This window comes from Hypanus sabinus, chromosome 9, assembly GCF_030144855.1.
Source record: "Hypanus sabinus isolate sHypSab1 chromosome 9, sHypSab1.hap1, whole genome shotgun sequence".
Taxonomy (NCBI): Eukaryota; Metazoa; Chordata; class Chondrichthyes; order Myliobatiformes; family Dasyatidae; genus Hypanus; species Hypanus sabinus.
The window spans coordinates 131651029-131665811 of NC_082714.1; the positions used below are offsets into that span (position 1 = coordinate 131651029).

Consider the following 14783-nt stretch of genomic DNA (forward strand, 5'->3'; position numbering starts at 1 on the left):
AATGCACCGTAGAAAGCATTCTTCTAGGATGCATCACAACCTGGTGCAGAAGTTGTCCTGTACAAGACCAGAAGAAGCTGCAGAAGATCGTGAACATAGCCCAGCACATCTCACAAACCAATCTTCCATCCTTGGACTCACTTTACACCGCACGCTGTCAGAGCAGTGCTGCCAGGATAATCAAGGACACGGCCCACCCAGCCAACACACTTTGTCCCTCTTTCCTCCGTGAGAAGGTTCAGGAGCTTGAAGATTCGTACGGCCAGATTTTCTTTCCAACTGTGATAAGACAGCCGAACAGATCCTGACCCGGATCTAGGCCGTACCTTCCAAATATCCGGACCTGACTTGCACTACCTTACTTTCCCTTTTCTATTTTCTAATTATGATTTATAATTTAAATTTTGATTATATTTACTTTGGAGCGTGAAGCACAGAATCAAATATTGCTGTGATGATTGTATGCTCTAGTATCAATTGTTTGGTGACAAAAAAGTAAAGTAAGTTAAGTATTTGTCTATCTGCATTTATCAAGTTAAATAGGAAATTGTGCTCCCTTGATTTAATTCAGTGCTCTTTGTGAACAAAGAAACACTCATGAATTATGGATTTGCTGTCTGTTACTTCCAACCCAGGATAACTATTTAGAAGTTGCTTTTTTAATTTTGATTTCTTTCTGAGCCTGAGTCCATTGGATATTCTACTGGCTGTCAGGTTCTGGGTCAGGAATGCCGACGATGCCTTAAGTCTTCAACACTGTTTAAATTTGACTGTTTTGCCCCTTAATATCCTATCAAAAATCAACCCATGCTGAAAACTTCTGCTTGACCATCTAATGGAGCAGTTTGTGCTCTGCAGTTTGCACATTGATTGTTCATGCACTTTATGACCACCTTGGTTAATATACCAGAGGGTAACTGGATCTCCAATAAATATATTCAAGTGAGAAGTTGCCATTTTTGTGAGAAGGGTATTAGTGACCAGAAATCAGTCTGTATCGAGGACATATATTTTGAACACATCAACTTTATGGTACTGATATATCCATAATCATAGAAATTCATTTTGTATCCTGTATGATGAAGACAAATGGACAGCATTTCTATGTAAACCCTTCCTTAGATGACCAGCAAGATATTCTTCTGGATGGGTTTATTTTTAAATGCAAGCAGTGCTGCTAATGGTGAATGTCAAAATATACAATGCTGGAAATCCTTGGGTTAGATTGCACCTTAGAGAAAGGAGAGATAAGGTTTGTGATTTGACTACTGAATTTGGGAAAGATTATTTATAACAGACTTAAAGTGCAAAAGCAAGGAACTGTTGGTAAGAAAGAACAGGGAATATAGGAGGATGTGCATTCAGAGGTTAAGGAATAAAACAAAATTTGTTGAGAAAGCAAGGCTTATTGAGAAAGTAAGGAAGTATGGGATCCAAGTGGACATTGCTTTGTGGATCCAGAACTGTCTTGCCTGCAGAAGGCAAAGAGTGGTTGTAGGCAGATCATATTCTGCATGGAGGTCCGTGACCAGTGGAGTGCCTCAGCAATCTGTTCTGGGATCCTTACTCTTCGTGATTTTTATAAATGACCTGGATGAGGAAATGGATGGGTTGGTAGATTTGCTGATGACACAAAGGTTGAAGGTGTTGTGGGTAGTGTGGAAGGCTGTCAGAGGTTACAGCGGGACATTGAAAGGATGCAAAACTGGGTTGAGAAGTGGCAGATGGAGTTCCCCAGATAAATGTGAAGTTCTTCATTTTGGTAGGTCAAATATGATGGCAGAATATTGTATTAATGGTAAGACTCTTGGCAGTGTGGAGGATCAGAGGGATCTTGGGGTCCAAGTCCATAGGATGCTCAAAGCAACTGCACAGGTTGACTCTGTAGTTAAGAAGGCAAACGGTGTATTGGCCTTCATCAATCGTGGAATTGAATTTATGAGCCGAGAGGTAATGTTGCAACTATTAGGACCCTAGTCAGACCCCAGTTGGAGTACTGTGCTCAGTTCTGGTTGTTTCACTACAGGAAGGATGTGGAAGCCATAGAAAGGTTGCAGAGGAGATTTACAAGGATGTTGCCTGGATTGGGGAGCATGTCTTATGAAAACAGGTTGAGTGAACTCGGCCTTTTCTCCTTGGAGCGACAGAGGATGAGATGTGACCTGATAGAGGTGTATAAGATGATGAGAGGCATTGATCATGTAGATAGTCAGAGGCTTTTTCCCAGGGCTGAAAGCACGAGAGGACACAGTTTTAAGTGCTTGGAAGTACGTACAGAGGAGATGGCAGGGGTAAGTTTTTACACAGAGTGGTGAGTGTGTGGAATAGGCTGCTGGTAACAGTGGTGGAGGCGGATACGATAGGGTCTTTTAAGGGACTTTTAGATAGGTACATGGAGCTTAGAAAAATAGAGGGCTATGGAGAAGTCTAGTAATTTCTAAGGTAGGGACATGTTTGACACAACCTTGTGGGCCGAAGGGCCTGTATTGTGCTGTAGGTTTTCTGTGTTCCTAAATTCAATTTCCATACATTGCTTCTGCTGCCTTCTTTTCCAGATGAGAACCAAGACTATATTGCTGTTTTCCTGCCTTCCACCCCAATAGTCCTTGCATTTCACTTGTTCTGCCACTTCAGCAAACATCATGCCTCCCACTTAAATATTCTGAAGGCCCTCTTCCTGTGCTACTTCTTGACAATGAACAGGAGGTAAATGCCTTGCCTTGTACTTCTTCCTTTTTATTGTTCCATTCCTGAGATACTTCATCCAGGTGAAAGGATGTTTTATATTTCATTAAATTTATTTCAAAAGTTTCTCATTGATGTGACCTTATCAACTTTAAAGAAAACATTTACAATTTGGCAAAGGGTCTATGAAGCACAGATCCACAACCGTGATTTGAGGTTTCCAATCACCTTAGAAAATTTTTGCTGCCATCATTCTTGTTCCAAAACAGTTTAAAGGAAATATGCAGATGAATACCTTGTCATTTGATGAAGTTGTTTGCACCTTTGCAGTCTACAGGTGCGACCAGAAATTGCCATTCAGATTTTCAGACAGCCACGCCTGATAGAGATTTTGCCATTTCCACTTAAAGCTTGTGTAGTGGATTTTGTTTCTTAATTATTTGATATTCCCTGCATTGTCATCCCTTTGTAATTTCGTCCTTGATTACTTCCAAACTTTCATAAACCTTCCTGAATTGCTCCTGCCCCTCCATTTCCTTGAAGCTTGTTTTATCTCCTGACTCTTCCCTTGAGCTAAAGATCATGAGGTATTTTTCTCTCAGACCAGAAGGTGAGTGTTCACTGATTTTTTGGCTCTGTACTGTGACAGCACAAGACATGCTACATAGAAATAGTTTACTTGTGTTTGTTTCCACCATTGACATGGAAATGGTTCTTCTGCTTAATGTTTCTTGACATTACATTTGTCACTGAATAGATAACAGGAATGAAATTTCTATAACTAGTTAGTGCAGTATTGATGACTTACTGAGCATGGCATGCAGTACTGACTTGTTTGCACATGACTTTAATTTTGCATTTGTTGTGTAGCTTAGAAGATATTTGGACCATTTGCTTATATTTAGAAATGTACAGAGTGATGAAACTTTCATGGTATTAATTCAATTACTATATTGAAAATGTTACATAATTGAAGAATGTGTTGTGCATCAACTTAGTAACTCAGTTCACTTTTTTTTCTCTCAACAGAAGAAATTAAAATTGAAATAGAAAAACAAAGGTAGGACATACTGCTTTTTTTCCTGAAGGCTGAATTGTATATTCCTATATTATATTCCCTACAAAAGGAGGATGTAAGCAGAAAATGCATACCCTTTTGAAATGTAATGAAATATTTTGTATTATATATGTTGAATTAGGTTTAAAATGGTTAAAATATAAATGTGATTTTGCATTGGTATCAGTCAAGTTTGCATTGAAGCTTTAACAAAGAATATCATTATGTCAATTGCTGTAAAATAATTAGCTTTGCTTTTGTAAAGGATACTAATTTTTCTTTTTCCAGTAAATCCCTAGATGTTACTACATTTGCAGGTGCTCTTAATCTGTTTCTTTCAACTTGTTCTTTTTCAAAATTATGATTTTTCTTTAGATCGGGAGAGAAACATGGTTCTACAATACCTAAAGCAAACTTCATTGAGGCTGATAAGTACTTTCTTCCATTTGAGTTGGCTTGTCAATCAAAATCCCCTCGTATCGTCAGCACGTCTTTGGACTGTCTGCAAGTATGCTAACTTGACCTAATGTTTTAAGCATGAATGTAAATAATACACAAGCTACAGTTACCCTTATTGTTCTATTTTATAGTTTCTTTCATTAACAGTTTCTCTATTCATCATTTTTTTAAAAATGCTGGTATGTAGTCGGTCCACATTCCTGTGGCAGTCAATATTAAAACAATTATACTGAAATTAAGTGCAGCAGTTCTTATTTGCCATCTCTGCAAGACTGAAATTGAATACAAAATATTGGCCTGTTTAACCTCCTGCATAACTGGTTATCCTCAACAGTTTTATAATCTTAAACAAATGTCATAAAAAACTGTTTTTAAATAGGCAATTAATGTTTGTTTTAAGTTCCTGAATAAGGAGATTTAATCTGAAAGATGTACAGAGATCAGTGAAAAAAACTATACTTCAATGGTACCTTTTTTTGATCACCAGTAAAGGTGGCCAAAACTCCTTATCAGTTCACCTACTTTTGTCTTTTTTCAACTTGTCTTGAATCAATTAGTTTAAGCATCACAGTGTATTTTATTCTGTGTCTGTTTCCTTTATTATTGTGTGACTTGGGATATTTATCTGCATTAAAGTGTTGCTCTTCACGTTTTTAAATAGTATTACATTCTTTCTCACTTGGATTCACTCTTTTTTTCCTTTGGTAATTTTCACTCACTTTAGAATTTTCTCTGGTTCAAGCAATCTTTTTTTTCCCCATCACACAGAAAGAGAAGTAAAAATAAGAGATCAACTTGTCAGATTATGTGTAGGGAGAAGTTGGAGCTCTTGCAGATCCTCAAGATAACAAAGCAAAGTTACAATGCGAGTAATTTAAAAAAGGTATTCCCCCCCCCCCCCCACCTAACACGTGCAAAGTTCTGGAGGAATTCACCAGGCTAGGCAACATCTATGGAAATGAGTACATTTGACATTTGCACATCAGGACAGTGCATTTTTTTTCCCCATTCTTCTTCATAAAACTGCTCAAGTTCTGTCAGTTTGCATGGGGATCATGAGTGAACAGCCCTTTTCAACTCCAGCCACAAATTCTCAATTGCATTGAGGTCTAGACTCTGATTGGCCACTCCAGGACATTAACTTTGTTGTTTTTTTCCGCCATTCCTGTGTAGCTTTTGGCTTTATACTTGGGGTCATTGTCATGCTGGAAAGAATATTCTCTTGAGGACTGCATCAGGTTTTCTCCAAGATTTCCCTATGTTCATTTTACCCTCTACCTTCACAAGCCTTCCAGGGCCTGCTGCAGTGAAGCATCCTCACAGCATGATGCAGTCACTACTGTGCTTCACGGTAGGGATGGTGTGTTCTTAATGGTGTGCAGTGTTTGGCTTATGCCTAACATTGTGTTTAGTCTGAAGGCCAAAAGGCTCAATTTTGGTTTCTCAGACCATAGCACTTTCTTCCAACAGACTTCAGAATCTCCCACATGCCTTCTGGCAAACTCTAGCCGAGATTTTGAGAGTTTTTTTCAACAGTGGTTTTCTCTTTGACACTGTCCCATAAATCTGTGACTGGTGATGGGTGTAGTCTCTCCCATCTCAGAAATGGTAGCGCTGTCATAGGTTTCTTTGTAGCCTCCCTCACTAGTCCCCTTTTTGCATGGTCACTCAGGTTTTAAGAATGGCAGATTTTCTTTCCAGTTCTTGATGATTGATTTAACTGTACCTCAAGAGCTATTCAGTGACTTGGAAATTTTCTTGTATCCATCTCTTGTGCTTTTCAATGATCTTTTCACGGAGTTACTTGGAGTGTTCTTTTGTTGTCTTGATATACTTTTTACCAGGATACTGATTCACCACTTTTTGGACCTTCCAGATATTTTACTACAGTAAATTGAAACACCTTTACTGCACACAGGTCTCAAAAACTTACCGCCATCTAACACATTTTGTGACTTCTAAAACCAATTGCCTGCACCAGTGATGTTTTGGTGTGTAATGTTGAAGGGGGTGAATATTTATGCAATCAATGATTTTGTGTTTTATATTTATAATCAATTTGGATCACTTTGTAGAAATTTTATTTTCCAGCAAGACAGTGACCCCAAGCATAAAGTCAAAGCTACACAGGAATGGCTTAAAATCAACGAACTTAATGTCCTGGAGTGGCCACGTCAGAGTTCAGACCTCAATCCAATTGAGAATCTGTGGGTGAACTTGAAAAGAGCTTTAAACTCACAATGCCCATGCAATCTGACAGAACTTAAGCAGTTTTGTAAAGAAGAATGGGGGGGGGGGGGGGGGGGAATTGCAGTGTCCCAATGTGCAAAGCTAATAGCGACCTATCCACACACTCAAGGATATAAGTGCATTAAAGGTGCATCTACTAAATACTGACTTGAAGGGGTGCACACTTATGCAATCAATTATTTTGTATTTTATATTCGTAATTAATTTGGATCACTTTTTAGAGATCTGTTTACACTTTGACACAGAAGTCTTTTTCTGTTGATCAGTGTCAAAAAAACCAAATTAAATCCACTGATTCAATAGTGTAAAACTGTAAAACACAAAAATTTCTGGGGGGGGGGTGAATACTTTTTATAGGCACTGTAGATCTTGTAAATAACTGGGATCAGGCAATTGCCACATATGTGGCATTGTTCTCCTTCACAAGCTGATCATATTTGGTAAGGGCAGTTCATTATACAATGTGATGAATGAATTGAAAATTTTCCAATCTACATAAAGTGATTCTTGGGAGTACATGATAAAGAATTCATAGAATTTTTAAGAAGTATTTCTTAACTTCACAAATAAGAAAACTTGCCTGAACATTTCATTTGTATATATTAGGGATGTTGTGAAGTTTTATCTCATTGCCTTGTGTGTTTAGCTGTATTGGCATATAATGCACCTTTTTTATTACTTTCTAAATAGTAGGTCCTTATGACTTTTTTTTTGACAGAAATTGTTAGCTTATGGACATATCACTGGTAATGCTCCTGACAGTTCAACTGGAAAGAGGCTAATTGATAGGATTATTGAAACAATTTGTGGATGTTTTCAAGGAACTCAAACAGACGAAGGTGTGCAACTTCAGATAATTAAGGTATGTTTGTATTCTAATTAAATCTGAATAAAAGTTACATGTGCAGATTCTGTCATGTCCATAGACGAAGAAATACTAATACTTAGAAACTTTATCTGCAGTTGTTTAAATGTCTGCAGTTATTTGATCTTGTATGCAACTTAGAACCATCAGTTGCATTTGGTCTCATAATTGAACTGCTCTAAAGCAGTTCAATTATGTTAAAGCTTTTTTATAAACCTCTCTAATCCTCATTTTCATCCTCCCATTCTGAATTCTAGTTTGTTTTGCTTAATGGCAATTTCATCTCTTGAGACAATTATGATCATGTAATGAAACATAAATTACTTCCATTTACTATGATCTGGTCCTGAAATATTCAATGGAACAATGTGCAATGTAAGATTTTGAGTTAAAATGGATGCTTTGATTTCTTGAATGTGTGTGGTAGTAGCATGCTAGCACAGGTACTGGAACAAACATTCCTATTTTACCTAACTATTATTATTGTCCTGAAACAAGATGAATTAATCGTAAACTCTGCTCTATAACTTCGGCTGTTCAGTTGTGACCTGAAAAATGTGACCAGTTTGGTCATTTCATAGTTATCGACAGCAAAATATTTGGCTGACCTTTGCAAGTTAGCTTCAGGTTAATGATAATTAGTATGTACAAGTTCATGTGAATAATACTATCATTTAGTTAATTGTGTTCTATTGATAATCAGAATTCGGTTTATTATCACTGGCATGTGACGTAAAAATTGTTAGCAGCAGATCAATGCAATACATAATCTAGAAGAGAAAAAAAAATAAAATAATAATAAATAAACAAATCAATTACAGTATACATATTTTGAATAGATTTTAAAAAGTGCAAAAACCAGAAATACTATATTTTATAATAAAAGTAGGTAGTATCCATTTAGGAATCGGATGGCAGAGGGGAAAAAGCTGTTCCTGAATCACTGTGTGTGCTTTCGGCTTCTGTACCTCCTACCTGATGGTAACAGTGAGAAAAGGGCATGCCTGGATGCTGGAGGTTCTTAATAATGGACACTGCCTTTCTGAGACACCACTCCTTGAAGATGTCCTGGGTACTTTGTAGGCTAGTACCCAAGATGGAGCTGACTAAATTTATAACCCTCTGCAGCTTCTTTCAGTCCTGTACAGTAGTTCTTCTCCTCTCCCACTTATACCAGACAGTGATGCAGCCTGTCAGAATGCTCTGTACGGTGCATCTACAGAAGTTTTTGAGTGTATTTGTTGACATGCCAATTTTCTTCAAACTCCTAATGAAGTATGGTTGCTGTCTTGCTTTCTTTATAACTGCATCGATATGTTGGGACCAGTTTAGATCCTCGGAGATCTGGACACCCAGGAACTCACTCTCTCCACTTCTGCTCCCTCTGAGGATTGGTATGTGTTCCTTCGTCTTACCCTTCCTGAAGTCCACAATCAGCTCTTTCATCTTACTGATGTTGAGTAGCCAGTTGTTGCTGAGGCACCACTCCACTAGTTGGAATATCTCACTTTTGTACGCCCCCTTATCACCACCTGAGATTCTACCAGCAATGGTTGTATTGTTTGCAAATTTATAGATGGTATTTGAGCTAAGCCTAGTCACGTAGTCATGTGTATACAGAGAGTTGAGCAGTGGGCTAAGCACACACCTCCTGAGGTGCACCAGTGTTGATCGTCAGCAAGGAGGATATGTTATCACCAATCCATGCAGGTTGTAGTCTTCTGGTTAGGAAGTCAAGGATCCAATTGCAGAGTGAGGTACAGAGGCCCACTCTCTGTAACTTCTCAATCAGGATTGTGGGAGTGATGGTATTAAATGTTGAGCTACAGTAATGAACAGCATCCTGACATAGATGTTTGTGTTGTCCAGATGGTCTAAAGCCATGTGGAGAGCCATTGAGGTTGATTCAATCCTGACCTTTGGTTCTGTCAATAGACGCAACCTACTGTGGTGATAGGCAAATTGTAATGGATCTAGCTCCTTGCTGAGGCAGGAGTTCAGTCTAGTCATGACCAGCCTCTCAAAGCATTTCATCTCTGTAGATGTGAGTGCTACTAGGCATTAGTCATTAAGGCAGCTCACGTTATTCTTCCTAAGCACTGGTATCATTGTTGCCTTTTTGAAACAAGTGGGAAGTTCCACCCACAGCAGTGAGAGGTTGAAAATATCCTTGAATACTTCCGCCAGTTGGTTGGCACAGGTTTTCAGAGCCTTACCAGGTACTCCCAACGGGACCTTCCGCCTTGTGAGGGTTCATTCTCTTTAAAGACAGGCTAAAATCGGCCTCTGAGACAGATCACAGGGTTGTCAGGTGTAGCAGGGATCTTCACAGCTGTAGTTGTGTTCTCCCTTTCAAAGTGGGCATAAAAAGCATTGAGTTCATCTGGAAGTAATGTCTTGCAAGCCCTGCCAGAGTTCTCGTGCGTCTGATGTCACCTCCAACCTGGTTTGAAATTGTCACTTTGCCCTTGTAATAGCTCTCCACAGATCATACCTGGTTTTCTGGTACAGACCTGGATAGACAGACTTGAATGCCACAGATCTAGCTTTCAGCAGACACGGATAACCAATGAAAAAAAAAAATCATGAATTGTGTACAATAGCCATGACTAGTTTGTTTTTTGCATCATAGTTTGTTATGCAATGACTTGTACTGAAAAAGAATTGTTTCTGTATTAAGGAGAGGCAACATCTGTCCCTGCCATCATTTCAGATCATTGGCTGTGTCTTTGCTTCACCCATCCTCAAGCCTGTTACAAAAATATTTTTCAAGAAACTAGATCCTCAAAGTCACTCATTTTATTTCTGTATACGTACATATGTCCTTTTATTTTCTTATCCTTCCTCTTTATGGTTTCATCCTCGTGACTGTTGTTGGCCTGTGGACAAAAGGTATGAATTGCACCTAGTGCTATAAAATGCATCCAAGTTGTGCATTATTGCAGACCCAATTTCTGTCATGAGCAAAGCTTTTAAGATGAGCTGCTTTATTCCATAAACCTTCTGACATGTTGCCTGCCATCTTGCCGTACAGGTAATGGTAGTTTGAGATTTAATGAAAATTCGTTCAGCTTTTTCAGACATTTTCTTAAGTTAACATTTCAGCTATTCAGTCTAAAAGCTTTTGTTAATAGAATGTGGGTATCACTATAGAGGGTAACATTTGGGGTCCATTCCTACTTTGCCCATGAACAGAATTGCGTGTAAGGCAATTTATTATAGTTCCATGTTCAACAGCATCTTTTCTCTCAGTATTAATCAACAAGCTTCAAAACTTGTGAGTCTGTACCTCCTTCTGTAACTGGATCCTTGACTTCTCATTGGAAGAGCACAGTCAATCCGGATTGGAAATAATATCTCCTCCCCTCTGTCAACATAGACTTGCCTCACAGGTGCATGTTTAGCCTAGTGCTCTGCTGTGCTGTACTCTACAGTCATGATTATGTGGCTAGGTACGACTCAGGCACCATCTATAAATTTGCTGATGTTATAGCTTGTTGGCAGAATCTCAGTTGATGATAAGGAAGTGTACAGGAGTGAGATTGACTGGTTGAGTAGCGTTGCCACAGCAACCTTGCGTTCAAAGTTAGTAAGACCAAGGAATTGGTTGTGAAAGGGGAAAGTGGGAGAACACACCAGTCCTCCTCAAGGGGTCAGCAGTGATAAGAGTGAACAGCTTCAAGTCCCTGGATTCAGCATCTCTGAAGATCTATCCTGCGCCCAACACATGGATGCTATTCTGAGTCTGAGGCCTCTGAGGTCAGAGTTGAACATGGATATTGTGTCCTAGCTGTCTAGATACTCAAGCTTGGACAGTATGATATGTAGCAAGCTCCCTCTCTCTACACAACTGATGAACTCAAAGGAACGGCAGAGACTGATACAGTTTGGTATCAGTAGTGTCACATGAGTTGCCAGTCAGCATTGCACTCAATGTCGGATGGCCTTTGGAATTTCAGCTCTGGATTTTTCCCTGTGAGTTTACTCCCAAAGCCTTCCCCATGAGTGGGTATGGATGCTATTATAGCGGCTATATTTCATTCAGAGTTTGAAGAGATTTGGGGTGCCACCAAAGACTATAGAAAACTTCTGGAGAGTATTCTCACTGGTTGCAACACTGTCTACACTCAAGGACTCTACAGCTGATGTTCTCAGCATTATTTATTTATTTGTCTCATTATTATTATTACTTTTTGCATATGCACAGTTTGTGTTTTGAACACTGGTTGCTTGTCAGTTTTTCATTGATTCTATTGTATTTCTTTGTTCTACTGTTATGTTTGCAAGAAACAGATGGGGGAATATGTGGTGACATTTTTGTACTTTGATTATGACTTCAAACTTTGGTCTGGTTTGGAGAGGCCACTGGACAGGTTATGAAAATGTTGCAGAGGGTTGTAAACTCATGGGTATTAGCCTCTCCACCATCGAGGACATGTTCAATAAGGCAATGCATCAAGATGGTGGTAACCATCCATAATTAGAAGCAATGAGTGAGAGAGACATCATTGCAGAGCAGGAGCCATTTGTAAAGAACAAGTTTGTCAGGGGTGAGTTTTATTTGAGCCAGTACAAAGAAGGGAAGGGTAAGTGGAGCAGCCAGTGTTGGAGTGGGCCTCTATTAGAGTTGGAAGCTTTGGCTCAACAGACTTGGACAAGCACAGGCAGAGCTTATAAACAAGTTTCCAGTAAGTTTTCTTTCTCGTTCTTTGTCTTTTAGTACGTAGGTAGTATGAGAATGGGTCCAGGGTAGTGTTATGTTCTTTATGTTGTTACGTACCCCATAACTGGGTATCTGACCAGCAGAGAAAGAAGAATCCGTTGGAGTCTGGTAGTACCAAACTAAAGGTGTTTATTAGTAAACCACACAAAACAATATCAAAAATGCAAATATACATATAAAACAAGTTAGCAGTAATAAACCTAAAAGTGTAGGAATAATAATAAACAAGCTCTATCGATGTCTAGGGGTAAATGAATTGTCATAGGAAAGTATAGAGTTCAGTTCATAAATGCTGAGGTGGTTATGGTTGTTGTGTTGAAATTGTTGGAGAGAGAGCGAGCGAGATGTAACAGCATCAGCTGCGGCAGGCAAACCTTCCTTTGCTTTCTTAATCCGACGTATTGTTGTGGTCATTCAGTTATGACCCCTCTGTTCTTCAGCTGGACTGTTCTTCTGTGGTGGACTCGTCACTCTGGCATGAGTGGTCACACACACAAGTCCCCACTGGCCCTGCTGTAATACTGTAAGCTTTACTGACTGATCTCCTGGTTCGGTCTCCGAAGCTCCCACCTTTCCGTAGGTTCCCAACACTCAGTCAGTGTCCACTGATGTGTCTGAAGGGTGTCTCTCCAGACCTATCCCCACTCAAGGGGTCTCAGCTATCCATCAACTCTAAATGACCTTGTTCATCAAATCAGGCCACTCCTGCTATCTCCTGAGGAATGTTAATGTGCAAAGTAAAGTCCTTGTAGTGGAAGGTAAATAATCCGAAGAGTCAAAATACAGTAAATCAACAGTCTCTCTCCCCCTCTTATCTGTAGCAGATGTTCTTGCCTGTGTTTCGTCTCTCTCTCTCTCTCATGAGCAGCTTAGCAACAGTAATGGTTCGTGGTTCTCGGTGGGGGGGGGGAGAAATTGGTTAACTCTGCACCCCATTTCCATCAGCTCTGTTCATCACTCATAACAATTTAAGATGTGGGAACTAAGAGATTTGTGGTCTGTCTGAAAGCTACACCTGCATGAAATGCATCGAGCTGCAGCTCCTGAGACTGTGTTAAAGAACTGTAGTTGCAGCTCGATTGCCTTCAAGTCAAATGGGAGAATGAGGAAGTGAAAGATTGGAGCTACAGGGAGGTAGTCATCCCCCTCCCGCCCGCAGTTTTCAGGCAGCTGGTACCTGAGTGACTGTCGGAAGAGTGGAGGAAAATAGACAGTTAATGCAGAGTACTCATGTGGCCGTTCCCCTCAATAATAAGATACCACTTGGATACTGTTGGGAGCAACATCCCACGGGGAATGCGCAGAGATCAAGTCTCTGGCACTGTCTCTGTGGCTCCAAAGGGAAAGGAAGAGAGATGCAGCAGCAATAGGGGATTCTATAGTTAGAGGAGTAGACATGAGATTCTGTGGATGCGATAGAAACACCCAGATGTTATGTTACCTCCCAGGTGCCAGGGTCAGGGATATCTCAGATTGCATCAGCAGCAGTCTAAAGGGGGCAGGTGAGCAGCCAGAAATTACAATGTAGGTGGAAAAAGGGAGGAGGTCCTGAAGAGAGAATATATGTAGTTAGGTAGAAAGCTTAAAAAAGCTTGAGCTCTAGGCTAGTAATCTCTAGATTGTTGTCTGTGTCATATAGCAGTGAGAGTAAGAATAGGATGATATGGCAGATGAATGTGTGGCTGAGGAATTGGGGCAGCGGACAGGGCTTCATATTTCAGCATCATTGGTAAGGTATAACCTGTATTAAAAAGATGGGTTACACCTGAACCTGTGGGGTCCAATATCCTTGCGTGTGGGTTTGCTATAGCTGCTGGGGAGATTTAAACAAATTTAGCAGAAATGAGAATGATAAAGCTGAGGGTGGGCAGTTGTTAGACAAGTAGATACAGTGCACAGTAAGATTGAAGAAAAGACAGGCAGATGAAAGGGCAAATATTGCGGTCAGTGGGATGAGTTGAAGTGTAACATTGGGGGCAAAATCAAAAATATTGATGAATACAGACAGGACTGAATGCCTGCAATATACGGAGTAAGGTAGATAATCTTGTTGTGCAGTTAGAATTGGCAGGGACGTTGTTTAGGGCGCCACTGAGTTGTGACTGAAAGAAGATCATAGTTAAGAAGCATAATATCCAAGGACACACCATGTATCAATAGGACAGGCAGGTAGGAGGAGGGGTTGGATGCCTCTGGTTAAAAAATGAAATCAAATCCTTATAAAGAGGTGACATCGCATTGTAAAATGTAGAACCCATAAGGGTAGAATTAAGAAACTTCAAGGGTAAAAAGACCCTGGTGAGGAATTGCATACAGGACTTTGAACAGTAGCCAGGGTGTGGGATATAAATTACAATGGGAGATTAAAAAGGCATGTAAAAATGACAATGTTATGATAGTTGTGGGGGATTTCAATATGCAGGTAGATTGGGGAAAATCAGGTTGGTGCTGGATCCCAAAAGAGGGAATTTGTAAAATGCCTACAAGATAGCTTTTTAGAGCATCTTGTGACTGAGCCACAAGAGAAAAGGCAATTCTGGATTGGGTGTTGCATAATGAACCAGTATTAGGGAACGTAAAGTAATGAAACTGGGAGGCAGTGATTGTAATATGATAGAATGCACCTTGCAGTTTGAGAGGGTAAAGCTAAAATCAGATGTATCATTGGTACAGTGGAGTAGAGGGAATTGCAGAGGCATGAGAGAGGAACTGGGAGCTGGACAAAGTTAATTGAAAAGGGACGC

The 14783-nt window shown here is 39.8% G+C and overlaps 1 protein-coding gene across 1 annotated transcript in view; it reads left to right on the forward strand.

Moving 5' to 3' along the window:
• The window catches only part of LOC132399810 (brefeldin A-inhibited guanine nucleotide-exchange protein 2-like), a 139276-nt gene that overhangs the window by 16986 nt on the left and 107507 nt on the right, over positions 1-14783 (forward strand). The window contains exons 2-4 of the mRNA XM_059980584.1: positions 3715-3745; positions 4118-4250; positions 7170-7313. Of these exons, the coding sequence (XP_059836567.1) occupies positions 3715-3745; positions 4118-4250; positions 7170-7313 (308 nt within the window). The remainder of the gene's footprint in view (positions 1-3714; positions 3746-4117; positions 4251-7169; positions 7314-14783) is intronic.